Source organism: Mesocricetus auratus, unplaced genomic scaffold (assembly GCF_017639785.1).
Source record: "Mesocricetus auratus isolate SY011 unplaced genomic scaffold, BCM_Maur_2.0 Super-Scaffold_100018, whole genome shotgun sequence".
Lineage (NCBI taxonomy): Eukaryota > Metazoa > Chordata > Mammalia > Rodentia > Cricetidae > Mesocricetus > Mesocricetus auratus.
Window position 1 is genome coordinate 240141 of NW_024429199.1, and position 16918 is coordinate 257058.

The 16918-nt window shown below is 42.9% G+C and overlaps 1 protein-coding gene across 2 annotated transcripts in view; it reads right to left on the reverse strand.

Moving 5' to 3' along the window:
• The window catches only part of Rtn4ip1 (reticulon 4 interacting protein 1), a 41904-nt gene that overhangs the window by 16004 nt on the left and 8982 nt on the right, over positions 1-16918 (reverse strand). For both annotated transcript variants that reach the window (XM_021229049.2, XM_005073210.4), the window contains exons 4-6: positions 16009-16133; positions 10100-10148; positions 4343-4479 (exon numbers count right to left, since the gene is read on the reverse strand). In XM_021229049.2, coding sequence (XP_021084708.1) covers positions 4343-4479; positions 10100-10148; positions 16009-16133 — 311 coding nt within the window. The remainder of the gene's footprint in view (positions 1-4342; positions 4480-10099; positions 10149-16008; positions 16134-16918) is intronic.

A 16918-nucleotide genomic window follows, 5' to 3' on the forward strand; every position in this document is an offset into this window, starting at 1 on the left:
CTGAAACTGTAAGCAAACCACCAATTAAACGCTTTTTTTCATAAGTTGTTTTGGTGATGGTATCTCTTCATAGCAACAGAAAAGCAAGACACTGTTGAAGGAAGAGAGAGGAAGGAGAGAGAGAGGGAGGAAGAGAGGGAAGGAAGGAAAGTCCTCTACTGGAAGAGTACAATCAAAAAGGCAAGAGAACTTGCCAGAGAAGCTGAGGGGACTGTCACACTGATATGAGAGGACAAACTAAGTGTCCTTCAGTCTTCTGTCAGGTTCTCCTTGGTAAGTTACAAACATGTATACTACTAAAGGTCAACAGAGGATAATAGGTTGGTGTTGGCCTTTGTGTAAGCCCAGCAAGTAGCCAGGTCCCACCCCTGAGGACTTCTAACCACTAGGCTTTGCCCATAGTACACTTTAATAGCCATAATGGTCAGACCCAGTGCCTCCAGACAGATCCAAGCTCCACCCTACAAAGTAAAAAGCCCAAGCTCAAGACTTGAAAACCCACCAATCCTCGCCCTGAAAGCTCCACCCCCCCAAGAAACTCTACATAAACTCTATCTTCTGTTCAGTTCTCTGCTGCTTCTCACCCAAGCAGAAGCAGCCACCCTTCCAGTTTATCCCTCCCAGTAAATCTCTTATGTGAGGTTCATTGTATGGTGTGACTTTGTGGTATTCCTTGGCTCCTGACTGCCAGGAAAACTTTCCCTCTAGAGCTGTTAACACTTGCATTGGGAAAGCCTTTCCCCTCAAAGCTATAACACCTCAAATGGAAAGGCCTTTCCCCTCAGAGCTGTAACACATACACTTTGTGCTATGCTGCTCTTCTCAACTCAAACTACCACTAACCAGAAGCAAGATCTTGGAGACCTGTCATGTCCTCACATTCCAGCACCCTACAGAAGTACAGACCTTGACACTCAAGAAACTTAGCCCTGAATTCTCAATCACACCAAATGTGTTCTTGACAGGGGAGACTTACATGTACTTATCACATGAGAACAACTGGTCTTCTAGATTCCCTCAATAATTAAAGCAGGAGCTTGAGAGATGGCCTGGCAGTTAAAAGTGCTTGCTGTATAACCATGAGGACTGGAGATTAGATTCCATCACCATGTAATAAGACCAGCATCTGCTGCATGCTAAAACCCCACCTCCAAAGGGGCTGGAAGCAGGAAGATCCCTAGTGCTTGCTGACTTACAAGCAGTCAAGAAAACACAAATCCCAGGTTCAGGGAGAGATCCTTCCTCAAAGGAAGAGACAGAGAGTAAGAGAGGGAAATAAATATATGATGTCCTCTTTTGGCTATCACTTACATAGGCATGTGAACCCACATGTGAATGTGCATATACACCAACACATACACACACACACACACACACACACACACACACACACACACAGTAAATACTATAGCATTGGGTGGAGACATACAGACAGGAAGAAAACCAGCTGAAGCCTTTAACCAAGTGATGCTTCTTCAAAGCAGATCCTTTAAACACCCCACCCACGACCTCTCCTCCCCAGTCATTAGTTCTCCCTTTCCCTGCTTCAGTGTTCCATAGAGCACTGTGCTGGACAGACATAAGACAGTCATCAGAGAAGAGGGGGCCTCAACTGATAAAATGACTCCATAAGATCCAGCTGCAGGCCATTTTCTTGACTAGTGATTGATGTGGGGAGACCCAGCCCACTCTTGTTCGGGGCAACCCCTGGCCTGAGCAAGCCATGAAGACAAGCCAGTGAGCAGCACCCTCCACGGCCTCTGCATCAGGTCCTGCCTCCAGGTTCCTGCCCTGTGTGAGTTTATGCCCTGACTTAATTCCATGATGAACAGTGATGTGGGAGTGTAAGTCAAATAAACTCTTTCCTCTCCAAGTTGCTTTTGATCATGGTGTTTCATCACCAATAGTAACCCCAACTAAGACAGAAGTTAGTACCAGGAACGTGGGGTGTTGCTCTGACAGACATGACCATGTTGTATTTTGGGAGGATCGTGGAAGGACTTTGGAACTTTGGGTAAGAAAAGCCATTGAATGTTGAGAGCTTGGTGAGCTGTTCTGTGGGAGCTTAGAAGAAATCAATGTTGAGAGCAATGCAACATGGGGTCCTGGCTTGTGTAGCTCTAGAGGGAAGTTTGAGAGTTGCTTAAAGACTTTATCTATCAAGGCCATTTGCTATTTTAAATTGAGAACCCATGGTTCTGGTTGGCTGAAGTTGAAGAAGAGGCTGTGATTAACAAGAAACCAGAACTACTAAAGTGAAACCTTTGTGCTACTGTGACAATTGATGCTGGTTGGCTGGAGCTAAGACATTATTAGTGACTAAGAAGAGACCAGCATCACTGAGGTGAATTCTTCTGGGAAGTGTTTCCAGAGAGTCACTGCACAGAAGCTGTGTTCCAGGGGTGGCCAACCTTGTAGCTCATAATGGCAGCCAAACTTGGTAACATGTAAGAATCGCCCAGGTTTTGAAAGCATGAAGGGGTCATGGAGAATAGCTGATGCTTAGCAGGTTGAGAGGCCAGCAGAGGCAATTGCTGAAGATGCAGCCTCAGTGGCAGCTGAAGGAAGTCATGCAGAGAAGTTAACTCTTGGCACCATGAAGAAAGCCCAGGAGAAGCTATTGGAGAAAAGCATCCCAGACCCCAGCATTTTAGAGATGCCTGCACTATGGGATGACCACCACCAACAGTAGCAGTGTGGGTGGATCCTGCCCCAGCTCAGAAGACAAGCTGTGTGTGCTGCAGGGGGTGAAGCCAGAGAAGTGACACAAGTCCCTTGAAGGAGTCCAGAAGATTGTGAGTGAATCCCAGATAATAGACAATGAGTTATTATAATGTTGGAGTTTGGTTTTGCTTTGTTCAGATTGTGACTATGCCTGGGTTCTTACCTCTTGAAAAAAAAGTATATTTCATTTATTTTTTATTTTATAGGAGCCTACAGTAGAGAGACTTTAAACTTAAAAAAGAGAGCTTTTAGATTTTTATAGACTTTAGATTTTAAAAGAAACTAGGTATTTTCTAAAAGACAGCTTTTGAAGTGTTTGAATTGTAAGGCTGTGGGACTTTTTAAATAAAGTTCATAAAATGTTTTATATTGTGCTATCTTTATTAACACGTGATCTTGGGGACAAATAGAAAGGAAAGGTTGTGTCTTAACTGTGATGTGTCTGTGTGTCAAGCTGTGCTGGCTAGTTTTATGCTAACTTGACACAACTGGAGTAATCAGAGAGGAGAGAGGTTTAACTGAGAAAATGCCTCCATAAGGTCGGCTGAAAACAAACCTGTAGCATTTTCTTAATTAGTGACTGATGGGGGAGGGCCCAGTCCATTGTGGGTGGGACCACTCCTGGGCGGGTGGTCCTGGGTTCTATAAGAAAGCAGACTGAGCAAGTCATGAGGAGTAAGACAATAAGCAACACTCCTTCATGGCCTCTGCCTCCAGATTCCTGCCCCATTTGAGTTCCTGTACTGACTTCCTTCAATTAAGAAAAGTGAGATGGAAGCATAAGTCACATAAACCCTTTCCTCCCCAAGTTGCTCAGGCCACAGCAGGAGTGACCCTTACTAGGACAAACACTAGGCACTCACCCTTGCCAAGGGAGTGCAGGCTGTGGAGGAGGGAATGTGTCTGGTCCCCCCAGCATCCATCGTGTCCACGACAGCGCCTGACAGGAGCTGCAGCTCCACAGAGGGCACGCACAGGCTCAGGCTGGCTGCACTGCACAGACGAGACCTTGCTGTGCTTCCAGCCTTCAACATTACACATCTAGTCAGTGAGGCCCAGAATAACTGGCTTCTGAAGACGGATTTAAAAAGGAAAGAATGCCCTCTGAAATCCCAGTCAAATATGTATGAGCAGCGCTTTCAGCTTCACGTCAGCTAACGCAGATCAAATTAACAGACAGGACACAGGCAAAAGCAACAGGGCTTGAGAGAATCCCCCAGTCAGTCCTATCTAGTACCTTAGGCCAAACCACAGACTGGCTTTCAGGCATTCTGCATACACCACACTGTTTCCTGACAGCATTTATTCTTACACTGTGTTTTCTTATGCTCTTATTGAGCCAAAACACTGGAAATGTGTTTAGGAGCAATCATGTGGTTTCATGCCCTCCTCTCTATTCTTCCTGTGATGATGCCACAGAAGGAATACACTTCCAAATCTTGTTGCCTTAAAATCACCAGACCATGTATAAAAATAACTTCCAAAGTACATGTGCTGTGGAAATGAATCCAGATGACAATGAATGTCAGTCTTTTAGAAGACTCCAGTGTGACGCAGACCTGCACACTCCACTGTACTTGAGCCTCCTTCCTGAGAGGAGCACTGTTCTACTACTTACAGTTTTAAGGATTTCAATTGCTCTTCCACACTTCCCGACGTGTAATCAACGACTTCATCTGCTCCAAGCTTCTTTACAAGGGCACCAGCGTCCTGAGAGCAAACTGCTGTCACATGAGCACCCCATGCTTTCATTATCTGCAAAGGGAAGGGGATAGCATGCTTTCACTATCTGCAAAGGGAAGGGACAACCTTTTAAAGAAAAGGTTGGTGCCAGGTGTACACATATATGAGAAATCTCTAGAAAACTTTTAAGTCCTCGTTTTAGCAAGAAATGCAGGAGACTACCTTTCAGAGCCAGTTAAAATGATAAAACTTGTCTGTCAAGCAAATCCTACTAGATCTCATCTTCCATAAGCAGGACCACCTTTCTGTCTCGGAAGTTATGCAGGGTCAGCCCAGGACCAGAAAAACCAGGAGAGTTACAAACTTCAAATTTAGAACCTTTAATGACAAAGGGCAAATAGCAGAGAAAAGAAAAACAAGCATCATACATCCTCAGGATGTGAATACACAACCAAGCACCCAGAACCTAAGAATGCAACCTCTTCATTTGCATCTCCAGAATGGCTTGAATCAGGCAGGACATCAAAGTTACCAGGCAAAGTGCCTGCTAGGCATGCAGCAGGGTCCAAGTTCAGATCCCACAGCATGTAAAAAAGTCAGGCATGGCAGGCCATGCCTACAGTCCCAGCACAAGGAGCTTTTTAGCCTGTTAGTCTAGCCAAATCAACGAGCTCCAGCTTCAAGTGACAGACCTTGTCTCAAAATACAAGATGGAGAGTGACAGAAAACAATGTCAATCTCTGGCCTTCACACGCACACACACACACACACACACACACACACACACACACACACACACACGCATGCACACACATAAAAGCACATCTAGAAACATACACAGTGATCAGCTATTAGGTGAAAGTTATTAAGAAAATATGGGCACGTTAGTTTTGGAACACAAATTGAGTCCTCTCCTTTGGAGTAAGAAGGCCTAGATAAATGGTATCTTCATTTGAAATGCCAAGTCACATATTTAAAAATACATTCCACATAAAAGTACATGATTCTATTGTTATTCAGCTTTAAGTATCTGAAATGGCCCTCCACTTTTTCTACGATGTCAATTTCACAGAGTTAAAGGGGACTACTATCAGTATCAGGCAAGATACTTCAAATTTATCAAGAAACTTGGTATTAATATAGACCAAACCAAATATGGTGACACACACATGTACTTCCAACACTTTTGGACATAGCACTAAAAGGATCAGAAACTCCAAGGTCATTCTCAGCTACATAGTGTTCAAGGTCAGCCTATGATATAGAGAACCCTATCTCAAAACAAAAAAATATTTCCCAAGGATTCATATACCCTGAAAACCACTGAGGAAGGATAACATACATGGTGTGTTATGTGTGGGCTGCAGACAGGGACTCTGCAGTAAAGGCATAGATTTCTTTCAACAGCAAGTCCTGAGTCAAAGTCCCAGGTGGAATCTAAGATGTCCATCTTTTCCCCAAAACATATGCAAGACACTGTTGAGGGAAAAAAAGTGATGTGCCCAATAGACCTGATTCTATGACATGCTTTTCTTTAAAGATTTGTATTTGTTTTATGCATATGAGTGTGTGTGTGTGTGTGTGTGTGTGTGTGTGTGTGTGTGTGTGTGTGTGTGTGTTATGCCTGGTCCCCACAGAGGCACTGGATCCCAAGACTAGAATTACAGACAGTTGTGAGCTGCAATGAGGGTGCAGGGAACCGAGCCCCAGTCTCTGAAGAGCAACCAGGGTCCTAACTACTGAGCAGCCCTCCCTCCCCAAGCTCCTGACCACTGGGCCACCCATCCAGCCCTAGAGTTTATTTAACAGCATTAAATCCTCAGGAAGAATCTATCATGTAACAAAACAGCTCAACTGTTTCCCTTCTAATGTCTTGCTTTTACTGACCCACTTAGAACTGTCAGGCTATCTTTCACTACTACTAAAAAGTTCAGTGAACTTAGAAGGCAGATATGACTCAGATAAAGAAACAAAATACCTGTAGCAATTCAAAGGTTTTTCTTTTTGTTCTGTCTTAACACAAGCTCCTTTCCCAGCCACCTCCTTTGTAAGTCATCATTATCTTGATTTTTTTATAGTAATCAATTCCTGACATTAAGAAAAATGTCATTCAGGCACAATATGTTGTTGTGTTCATTTTTTAAAATATGGGGAGGGACCCTCTTCTAAATCACGGGCTACTATCCCTTTGTTCTCCTACGATTTATCTGTGGAAGAATCCAGGCCATTAGACCTGCAGAACTGCCCTGCAGTCTGAAACTTCCGTTTACACGAGGGGGGGGCAGTTGTGCACGATTCTGTGTCCTCTGCCTTTTTTCCTGAACCTTGGGAGATGACTGAAAGATGAAGGCATCTTTAGAAAACCACGGATAGTGTCTGACACAGCCAAAGGATCTCCGCAAGCTGTCAATGCTCAGGACTTACTCCTGTCCACTCCTGGCTGCAAAGAGTAATGTTCGAGTTCTGTTTCTTTTCATTTAGTGGTCACAATTAATTGAGAAATACCTCCCTTCAAATACTATATGGTTTGCTCAGTCATACAGTTCATTAAAAAATTGTGGGATAGCAGAGCTCTGTGAGTTTGAGGCCAGCCTGGTCTACAAAGCAAGTTCCAGGACAACCAGGGCTACACAGAGAAAACCCAATCTTAAAAAAAAAAAACAAAATAAATAATAAATAAAATTTAAAAGTGGCAGGACAAAAGCTGGAGCTATACATATATGATAGGTCACTTGCCTAAAAAGCACAAGGTAGGGGCAAAGCAGGAATATTCAATTAATTGTATTTCCCTTTATCAATTTATAACACAGTAACTTGTTCCTCGTAATGTTTTTTTCCAAAAAAATACATCAACAATAGACTCATGGACTTAAATATGGATTCAAGCTACTATAATCATCACATAAACTGAAACTGTAGCATTTGTCTAAGACCTAAAGGTTTGATGGTGTCTCTGCCGTTGAGGGAAAGTGAGGCTCACTCACATTATGACCCCTCTGTAACTTACTGCATTCTCTTCAGTGAGAAATGGTAAGTGAGAGACAGTTCATACACTCAAAACACTTCCCATAACCACAACTCAAGTGGGAGACCTGACCACTAAGAACCCTGGAAGTGTAGCTCAGCATGCAAGAGGCCAAGTCCAATCCCTGTAGCCATCTCCAAAATATTTAACAATTAGAATACGATTCCCGCCCATGATGTTTGCTTTATGATACTTTGTTAAACTATACATTTATGTCACATGCACTTTTTGAGTTATATTTCACAACATAAAATTTTAAAATAATTTTAGGATGTATGTACACGTGTGTCTGTGTGAGTGTATGCCATGTGGGTAGGTGCCCAACTTCTTGTGTTCTTACTCATAACTAATTTCAATGAGTAACTATCACTCAAAACTAAAACCAGAAGCCTAGGGGTATGGCTCAGTGGTATAGAGAATCATGGACTAAAACTAAAATTACAAGTTAACCTTTGCTTTTAGCAAGCTGGCTGTCTCAACTTTGTATTGGCAGCAGAAGCTACTATCTATCAGTTTGGCCCTCTACCCCCTGCTAGCACACGTTTCTTGTTTTTATTTTAATTAAGACCATCCTTAGGTGTGGCATGGTGTCTTGTGGTTCTTCTATTTCCCTAAGCAAGAATGATGTTCAATCTCTTCCCATGATAATGTGTTTCACTGTGTTTTGTTTCCTTAAAACAGGATTATGGTGATATCTTGTTTATACTCTAATAAATAAAGCCTGCCTGAAGATCAGAGGGAAGAGTTAGCCACTAGCTATCCAGAGAGATCTAGAGGTTTGTACAGACAGATGGAAGTGAGATGGCTGGGCACAGAGAGGAATATATGTGGGATGAGACAGGAACCCACTCTCTGATTCTCTGATCTTTCAGTCCCTAGCTAACTCCTGGCTTTTATTAGTAAGACCTATTACAACTCGTGTTACACAGGATCTCATTATATACCTATATAGTAAGACCTATTAGAACTTGTGTTACACAGGATCTCATTATATACCTTTGGTTGACCTCAAACTAAAGATCCTTCTGCCTCAGCCCTCCAAGTGCTGGAGTTACAAGCATTACCACCATGCTTGACACCTTTTCCGTTTTGAAGATTATATCATCTTGATGTTGTTTCGGTATGAGATCTTTATGTAGCATCGAGAGCAGACCCTTATCAGATTTATAACTTAGAAATACTCCCCTATGGTGTGCCAGTTAATACTGACTGCCAAACTGACAGGATCTAGATTCACCTAGGAGACAAGACTGAGAGTGTTCTGATTGGTGCTCTTATGTTTAACTCTGATTCACCTTGAATTATTTTTGTCTATTGTATAGGTAAGGATCCAATTCCCTTCTTTTGTAAGTGGACATCAAGTGTCTCATCATCTGTTGGAAGGGCATTTTCCCCTCACTTAACCATTTTGCCATCCCTGTTAAAAATGAAATGATGGGGCCGGAGAGATAGTTCATCAGTTAAGAGAACTGACTGCTCTCCCACAGGATCCTATATCAGTTACCAGCTCATAACCACTATAATTCCAGCTTCAGGGGACCTGACACCCTCTTCTGACCTCTGTGGCATGCACTCACACAGACACACACAGACACATAAAAAACAAAACTGACCACACATATACAGAGTTGTCTCTAGATAGTTCTTTTCTTCTATTTTGTTCTTGTGTTCTCTCTCTCCCTCCCTCCCTCTCTCCCTCCCTCCTTCTCTCCTCCCTCCCACCTCTTTCTCTCCCTCCCTCCCTCTCTCTCTTTGTGCCACTATCCCACCATTTTGAATATTCTAGCTTAGTAGTAAGTTTGGAATTAGGAACTAATTCTATTCTTTTTCAAAAATTTGGCTATTTGGGTTACTTTGCAATCCCATATATATTTCAGAATAAACTTTCCTTGTATGGGAAAGAAGCAGTTGACATTTTTATTGGCTTTACATTGAATATGCAGACCGCTTGAAAGTGGTATTGTGGCTTGTCAGTTTCTACAAAAAGTCTAACATTTTTGACTGGAAGCTAGCCCCAGTTTTTGGTAATGCTGTTTACTACTAAACTTCAAACTTTCATCTACAACCACCACCGTGGTCTTCCTGCCAAAGGGTTTTGCTCCACCCACTCAGCTTTTCTACACTAAATGACTAGAAAGATTAATGCTTCCTTCTGTGTTACAACATGTTCATCTGGATCACTGAAATTAAAAGGCATTTACTAGATGTCCTGCTTTTCTGTTACTGTGTTAAAACACTGACCAAAACTGATGTGGGGAGTAAAGTATTTCAGTTTACAGGCTATAGTCTATTGTCAAGGAAGTCAGAGCAGGAACTCAAGACAGGAACTGAAGCAGAGGCCATGGTGGACTGCTGCTTACTGGCTTGTTATCCATGGCTCACTCCTGCTTTCTTATACAATCCAGAACCACCTACCCAGGGATGGCGACACCCGCATCCAACACTAAACAAGAAAATGCCCCACAAACATGCTCACAAGCAAATATGATGGAGGTAACTCCTTAGTTGAAGTTTCCTCTTCCCAGGTAACTATAGCTGCTGTCAAGCTGACAAAATTAACCAGTACACTAGACCCGGCTTCGAAGGAAAACTAATTTATAATATATGGAATTGTAAGGTCATAGAAATAAAAACCTTCCTAGCCACAAGATTAAAAAAGTCTTTTACCTGTATCGCAAAAGTACCAACTCCACCTGAGGCGCCCAAGATTAAAGCACTGCAATAGAAAATGAAACATAGCCTGTGAGAATCTTAAGCAGACACACCTGAGAAGTAGAACTTTTAAGAGATAACGCCTCACTGACAGATAATCCCCATAGCAAATAAAACTATTCATCTTTTCAAGACTGAGTCACACAGATTCCACAAGAAGCTGCAAATACTTAAAATGAAACACTTTACAAACTGCTGAGAACACAAAGTATTAGCACAATAACGATTTCCACTTGCTGGCAGTTTGGATGTTTCTTTGCAACTCTGCTTTGCAATTTCTCTAGGCTAAAGTCACCACAGTTCCTCTACAAGGGGGAACCTGAGGTGCTTTTTAATACGGTTATCTCAGAAAAGTCACATTCCTGACCACATTCCTGCCGTGGTGGAAGGAACACCTTGTGTTCAGGCATGCCCTGCTAACTATTCACTGTCGCAGACGACTCTCATCCTCTGTGTAACTTCTGTGGAAGCAGACAGAGTCCTGTCAGCGCAGGCACCCAAGCTTCAGGCTCTTACCACATCCGCTCAGTGCCCTCCTGCCACATGAAACGCGGGCTAGGTCTGCAGTCCATGAAGGGTGGAGCAGAGGTAAGAACGAGGGGTGCGGAGCTGAGCCTCTAAACACAATGCAAGGACAGGTGTGCCTAGGATACAGACCTACCATCTATTCGCAAAGAAATCTGTGATCTGAAAGAGAATCAGTGGTCAAAACTCACTGCGTCAGGCAGGCAGGATGGTTCAGTGGGTAGAGGCGCTTGATGTGAATGTCTGACCACCTGACTTCAATCATTGGAACCCACAGGGAGAGAGGAAAACAGACTCCTGAGTCAGTTGTCCTCCAATTCAATACATGTGCTCTGGTGCATGTATGTACACACATGTACACATACACACACAGAGAATTAAAAATATTTGAAAGAATCACTGCTTTGCATACTTTTACATTTTATTCTGGAATTAGTTGCCTTTTTGGGCTGCATGGTTTCAAATGCCTAGAAAACTGTATGTATTGAACTGCAGTTTGGTGCTGTGTTATCAACAGAGTAGGGACATGGCATGATGGCTGTCTGGTATCTGATACCATATTAACGATTATGGGAGACTGTTTCATGAAAACTCTGAGTGTCCACAGAAAAACAGTCTTCTGAGACTAAGTGGTGGGAGTGCCGGCTGCTTGTCTGCCACGATCATTTCATAACTGCTACTTATGGGCCTTCTCCACTACCAGACAGCAAGAATTTCACCACCTACGGCTAACCAGCGCACTGAACCTCAGGACACACACGTCTATAATCTTTACCCTAGCTTCATTTTTCCTGTCCCTCACCCAAGTCACAGAGGCTGATTATTATCATCTGTTGTATGTTAAAAGTTATTACTATAATTTCCAAGCCAGCTGTTCCCTTTGAAATACCATTAAATATAATTAAAAGAAGTCTCCTTGCAAATCACGTTCCTTCTACAAGTAGTTTCCATCGCACAGAATGACTGATCGTGAAGAAAGGAAGGAACTCTGGAGATGTCTCATTCCTCCAAACTCTCATGCTTCGTAGCCTTAGTAGCTCCTAAGTGGGAAAGCCTCACAGCTGGGAAACCCAGCAGGCTAAGGCAGGTAGACTGCAAGCTCAAGGCTAGCCTGAGCTACCCAGTGAGGCACTGGCTCGAACCAAACCATGTAACAAACAACACCTGTCATACATCTAACAATTTACCCACAAAATAGTTGCCGCTGACTTTTTGCTCATTATCTAAATTAGTGAAATTCTCCTTCAAGTAACTTCAAATTTTTTCTTTTACTCTATATTAAGACAGAAAAGAACAGGCATTTTATCAAGATTGTAGTTGTCTAAGGCCTGGTAATTTTTGGGTTAGGAAGGTAATTTTTGTTTAAGAAAATGCCTTTCTGGTGGCTTAAAGATATTTCAGCAGCCATTGTCCTTAGAAATGCTGTAGCACTACTCTGTGCCTGGTATTTGTCTGCTTTTTGTTTTGTTTATTTTGTGTAAGGGGATGGGGACAAACACATTCCATACATGGGGATAAAGGAGAAACTCTCAGCAGATAACATGGGTGGAGGGCCTATTGTCTCTCATTCAACATGGACACCTACTTCTACTTCGCAGGCACTGAAAGACAGAGACCTCCTATCACACCCCGTGCTGGCAAACTATCCTAGATGCCAGGTCAGGGCTTGACTTCACAAAAATCATCTCTTCACCATCATGCCTTGCAAGCAGCACAGTAATTGCTATCACCTGAAAAGAGGGAATCACCTGGCTACTTGACAGACTGCATTAAAGTTTCTTTCAGTAAAGCCTGAAATTCATTTCTAGGGGGCTGGAGACATGGCTCAGAGGTTAAGAGCAATGGCTGTTGTTCCAGAGGATGGGGGTTCAATTCCCAGCACCCACATGGCAGCCTACAACTGTAACTCCAGTTCCAGGGGATCTGACACCTCCACATAGACATACATGCAGGAAAGACACCAATACATGTAAAATAAAAATAAACAAATCATTAAAAAAATTAAAAAGGACTCTAGTATCTCCCTGAGAAGACAGGACTAAAAGGATACCAAATATAATGACTGTCTGGAGACCTAACTTCTGAACGCATCTTCAACTCCTTCTTGTCAACTTTTCTCTTTCCCATGACCCTTAATCTGAAGCAGCTTCACTTCTTAAATAAAACAGCAAAATTACCTCACAAAAGGAGGGCTTAAGAACTAGGTTCTGCAACCATTGTCAGTTCCCAATGCTGACACCTGAGGGCGCCCTCAAAGTGCAAAAGGCCAAGGAGTAGACTCAAGAAGTGCAGGAGACACCGGGACACACAGTTGTCTGGCAGTGCAAACTTTGGTTTTGCGTAGGGACAAAAAGCAGGGCCTATTCTTTTTTTAAATAAAGTAGATCTCCAAAAGGACAGCAGGCAAAATGAATTCTAAAGCCAGTAATAAGCTGATGGTTCCTGTGGTAAACTGCTGGTGTAGTCTAGTCCATTGTGCCTCAGAGCCCTGAGGCATGCAGGGCCTCCCTCACAGCAGCACTTAGATGCGGTTCCAGGAGGAGCATTTTCTGACTTGCCTGCTGTAATGGGCACACTATACATGCAAATCTAACTGGAGCTGGAACCTGTGCACAGTGACGAAGAATGTGCTGTTTGTTGATTTATGTCAGTGGTTCACAACCTTCCTAACCTGTGACCCTCATGCCATGGTGACCCCCAACTATAAAATTATTTTGACTGCTATTTCATAAGTGTAATTTTGCTACTATTATGACTTGTGATATAAGTATTTTTGGAGACAGAGGTTTGTCAAAGGGGTCACGACCCACAGGTTGAGACCCACTGGCTTATATAGAAACAGACCAGGAAATATTTAGTACATAGCCACTCACTTCCTAGTCCACAGAGCTTACTCTGAAGACTCTGGGACTGTACTAGTGGCAGATCTAGAAAACATGGCCTTCTCAACATGTGGAGATGAGCAATCAGTTGACCCTCTCCAGACATCAAGACTACCAGTATCTTGATCTTGAACTTCTAGACTGCACTTCATAGTATTTTGTTCTAGCAGGGTGAAGGGCACAAGGTGCCAGGCTCTCACTACTGGTTGTAACACAGGCATCCTGCACTATGCACATGAAAAGAAGCCCCTGGTGTCAATTACTGAGGCTCCTCAGTGCCTTTCACTCTTGTTTAGCTCTCACAGTACTACAAATCCAACCTAACATCACATGCAATGGCCTCGGGGCTGGTGAGATGGATCACTGGGTAAGGGACTTGCCACCAAGTCTGACAGACTGAGTTCTCTTACCCAGAGCCCATGTGGTAGAGAGGACCAATTTCCACACGTTGTCCTCTGATCTCCATATACATGGTGTGGTATGCACACACTCTCTCACACACAAGTAAATTAAATAAAATATCATTTGAATTCTGCTTAAAATTTAAAAATATATAATGACCTTAAAAGGCAGAATTATCCCACTTCTCAAAGTTCTTCTCACATCCTAGGATCTTTTGTTCAGACATTCAGAGGAAACAGCAAAGAGACCACAAACAGCACGTGGCCACCTGGTAAGTTAACAGCAGAGAACAGAACCCAGGACTCCAATTCCCAGTACCAGGCTTTAGCAGACAGTAACAGTGAGCCAAACAATCACTCGTAAGTCAAGAGCAAACTGGGCATTCACAGTGATGAATCTAAGGAAAAGCAGTTCGATTTCTGTACCTATATTGTTTTCCACAGTATACTAAAAGATACGCAGAGATCCCAAGCCCAAAAGGAACCAGAGGTCTGTGGCCATACCATGTACACAGCCACACAGGCACAGTGAGTCCAGAGTTTGTAAGGGAAAGGGACCAAGACAAATAAAGCCTTCCATAAAGGTATAAAAATCTGGAAGATCTCTGCAGGTTAGTAAGGAAGGAAGTCTGTGGTCAAATCTACTCAATTTAAACTATGTTTGACCAAAATGGCAACTTCAAAAAAGATAAATCATGAAAGCTTAAAAAGCAAGGTTGGCCTTTAGTGTAAATGCTTGCCTTTAATTCTGAGATAAATGGCAGTACTCCATCAGACAAACAGCCTTTGAAATACTTTCAGAGATAAAGCCTAAACCTTTACAAATTCAATTCTCTGTTGCCTCAACTGCAAGCACCTTTATCCACTGAGCCATCTCACCAGTCCCTTGTCAATGTTAAACTACAAACTACATTCTAATGTCCTTGTTAATAACAGAAGCCACCATTCATTGAGTGCACCAGCTTTACATGCTTTCTCTCATTTACTCTTCACAACAAAAGTCAGAGAAATCAATTGAATATGTCACTTAGCTATGGAGTAGCAGAAGCAGAACATGACTGAAAAGATAATAGCCCTTCCCCCACAGTGCATTTCAGAGACACTGTGGTTATCTTTACTACAGATGCTTTACATACATAAGTACAGTCAAGTTTATAATGGGGGTAAAATAATAAATAAAAAATGGATAATTTATAAAAACAATCTAATAATATACTCTAACCAAAGTTTCATGAATGTGAGGTTTCCCTCCTGTTTCTAAACATCTGACTCTCCTGAACTCATCCTCTCAGACCACGGTTGACCACAGAACAGCCATAGAAGGTAAAAAACACAGATAATGGGGACAAGTGATCTGAGACACTGTCAGTGTTTCACTGCTGCCCCAGTCACTGGAGCATCAGAACTGAACTTCAAGGAGTAAACCCTGAGCCCAAGGGAACCCAAGAGTATTCAATGGTATTCTGTAGCCCCATTAAAATACACACACCCGAAAGCAAGTCCTGGGGAGGAAAGGGCCACTCTCAGTGTGGCAGGTCCTTATAGCGTGCAGAGGCTCGCACCCTTCCTAGGAGCCTCGCAACAGCTGGCTCTTGTCAGAGGCACACAGAAAATTCTTCCCTAGGACTCAAGAGATGGCTCCACTGTTAAGATCACTTTGTGCTCTTGCAGAGAACAGAGTTCATTTCAGAGCACATACTTGGTGGCTCACAACCACCTGTAACTCCAGTTCCAGGACATCTGGTGCTTTCTTCTGGCCAAGGCACCAGGATGCATGCACATAACCTCATCCAGGCATACATACTGTACATGTATGTAAAAAAAAAAATTTAAATGCCCTAATATAGGAGACTTAAACTCCTAGATAGTTCAAATATATGTCTTTTAAAACCCGCCATTTGATTCAGCTGAGAACCCATAGAATGAGGCTTTAAAATAAAATGTTTCAAATGTTAGCATAACTGGGCATACAGCTAATGGAATCGAAACACAAACAGATCTACTGTGGAAGACCCAGAAGAAAGGAGGGAGATTCAGATGTTACCATTGCACTTACCGTTTTCCCTTGCAATTCTTGGCATTCAGGCCACCAACTTTGTTTATGGCAGACCAGGCTGTGAGAGCCACATATGGCAAAGAGGCAGCTTGAGTATGAGTGAGTGATTTGGGCTTGTACGAGACCTACATTGAGAGACAGTGGTCAAAACTAAGCAGGAACTTGCAAGCCTACCTACACAGCTAAGCATTTACCTTCATGGAAAGCAAGACTTTCCACAGAGGAATTTACAAACTACTTCTGTCTCAGTGCTTACTGCACACCCTATTCTAAAGTTGGTCTCTGAATAGTCTCCTAACAGTTCTTAATCCTGCAATATAGAGGCTCGGGAATGCTTTGCAGGCGACATTATTAGACAAACTACTTGATTGTTTATTTAAAAAGACCACATATAGTAATCATGATTGTTACATATACTACTTCACTATTTATTTAAAAAGACCATATACAGCCGAGATCCGGCGCGTTCAGGGTGGGGAAATGTCCAGAGATCTACAAGGATGACCCCAATTAAGAATCTAAGGAATAGTGGAGAGGCTACCTTAAATGCCCTCCCCTATAATGAGATTGATGACTTCCTTATATGCCACCCTAGAGCCTTCACCCAGTAGCTGATGGAAGCAGGAGCAGACACCCTTGAATCCAGTTGCAGAGAGGGAGGAGTGATGAGCAAAGGGGTCAAGACCAGGCTGGAGAAACCCACAGAAACAGCTGAACTGAACAAGGGGGAGCTCAGGACTCCAGACTGATAGCTGAGAAACCAGCATAGGACTTTTCCAGACCCCCTGAATGAGAATATCAGTTTGGAGGTCTGGTCAATCTATGGGGCCCTCTGGTAGTGGACCAGTATTTATCCCTAGTACACAATGAACTTTGGGAGCCCACTCCACATAGAGGGATACTGTCTCAG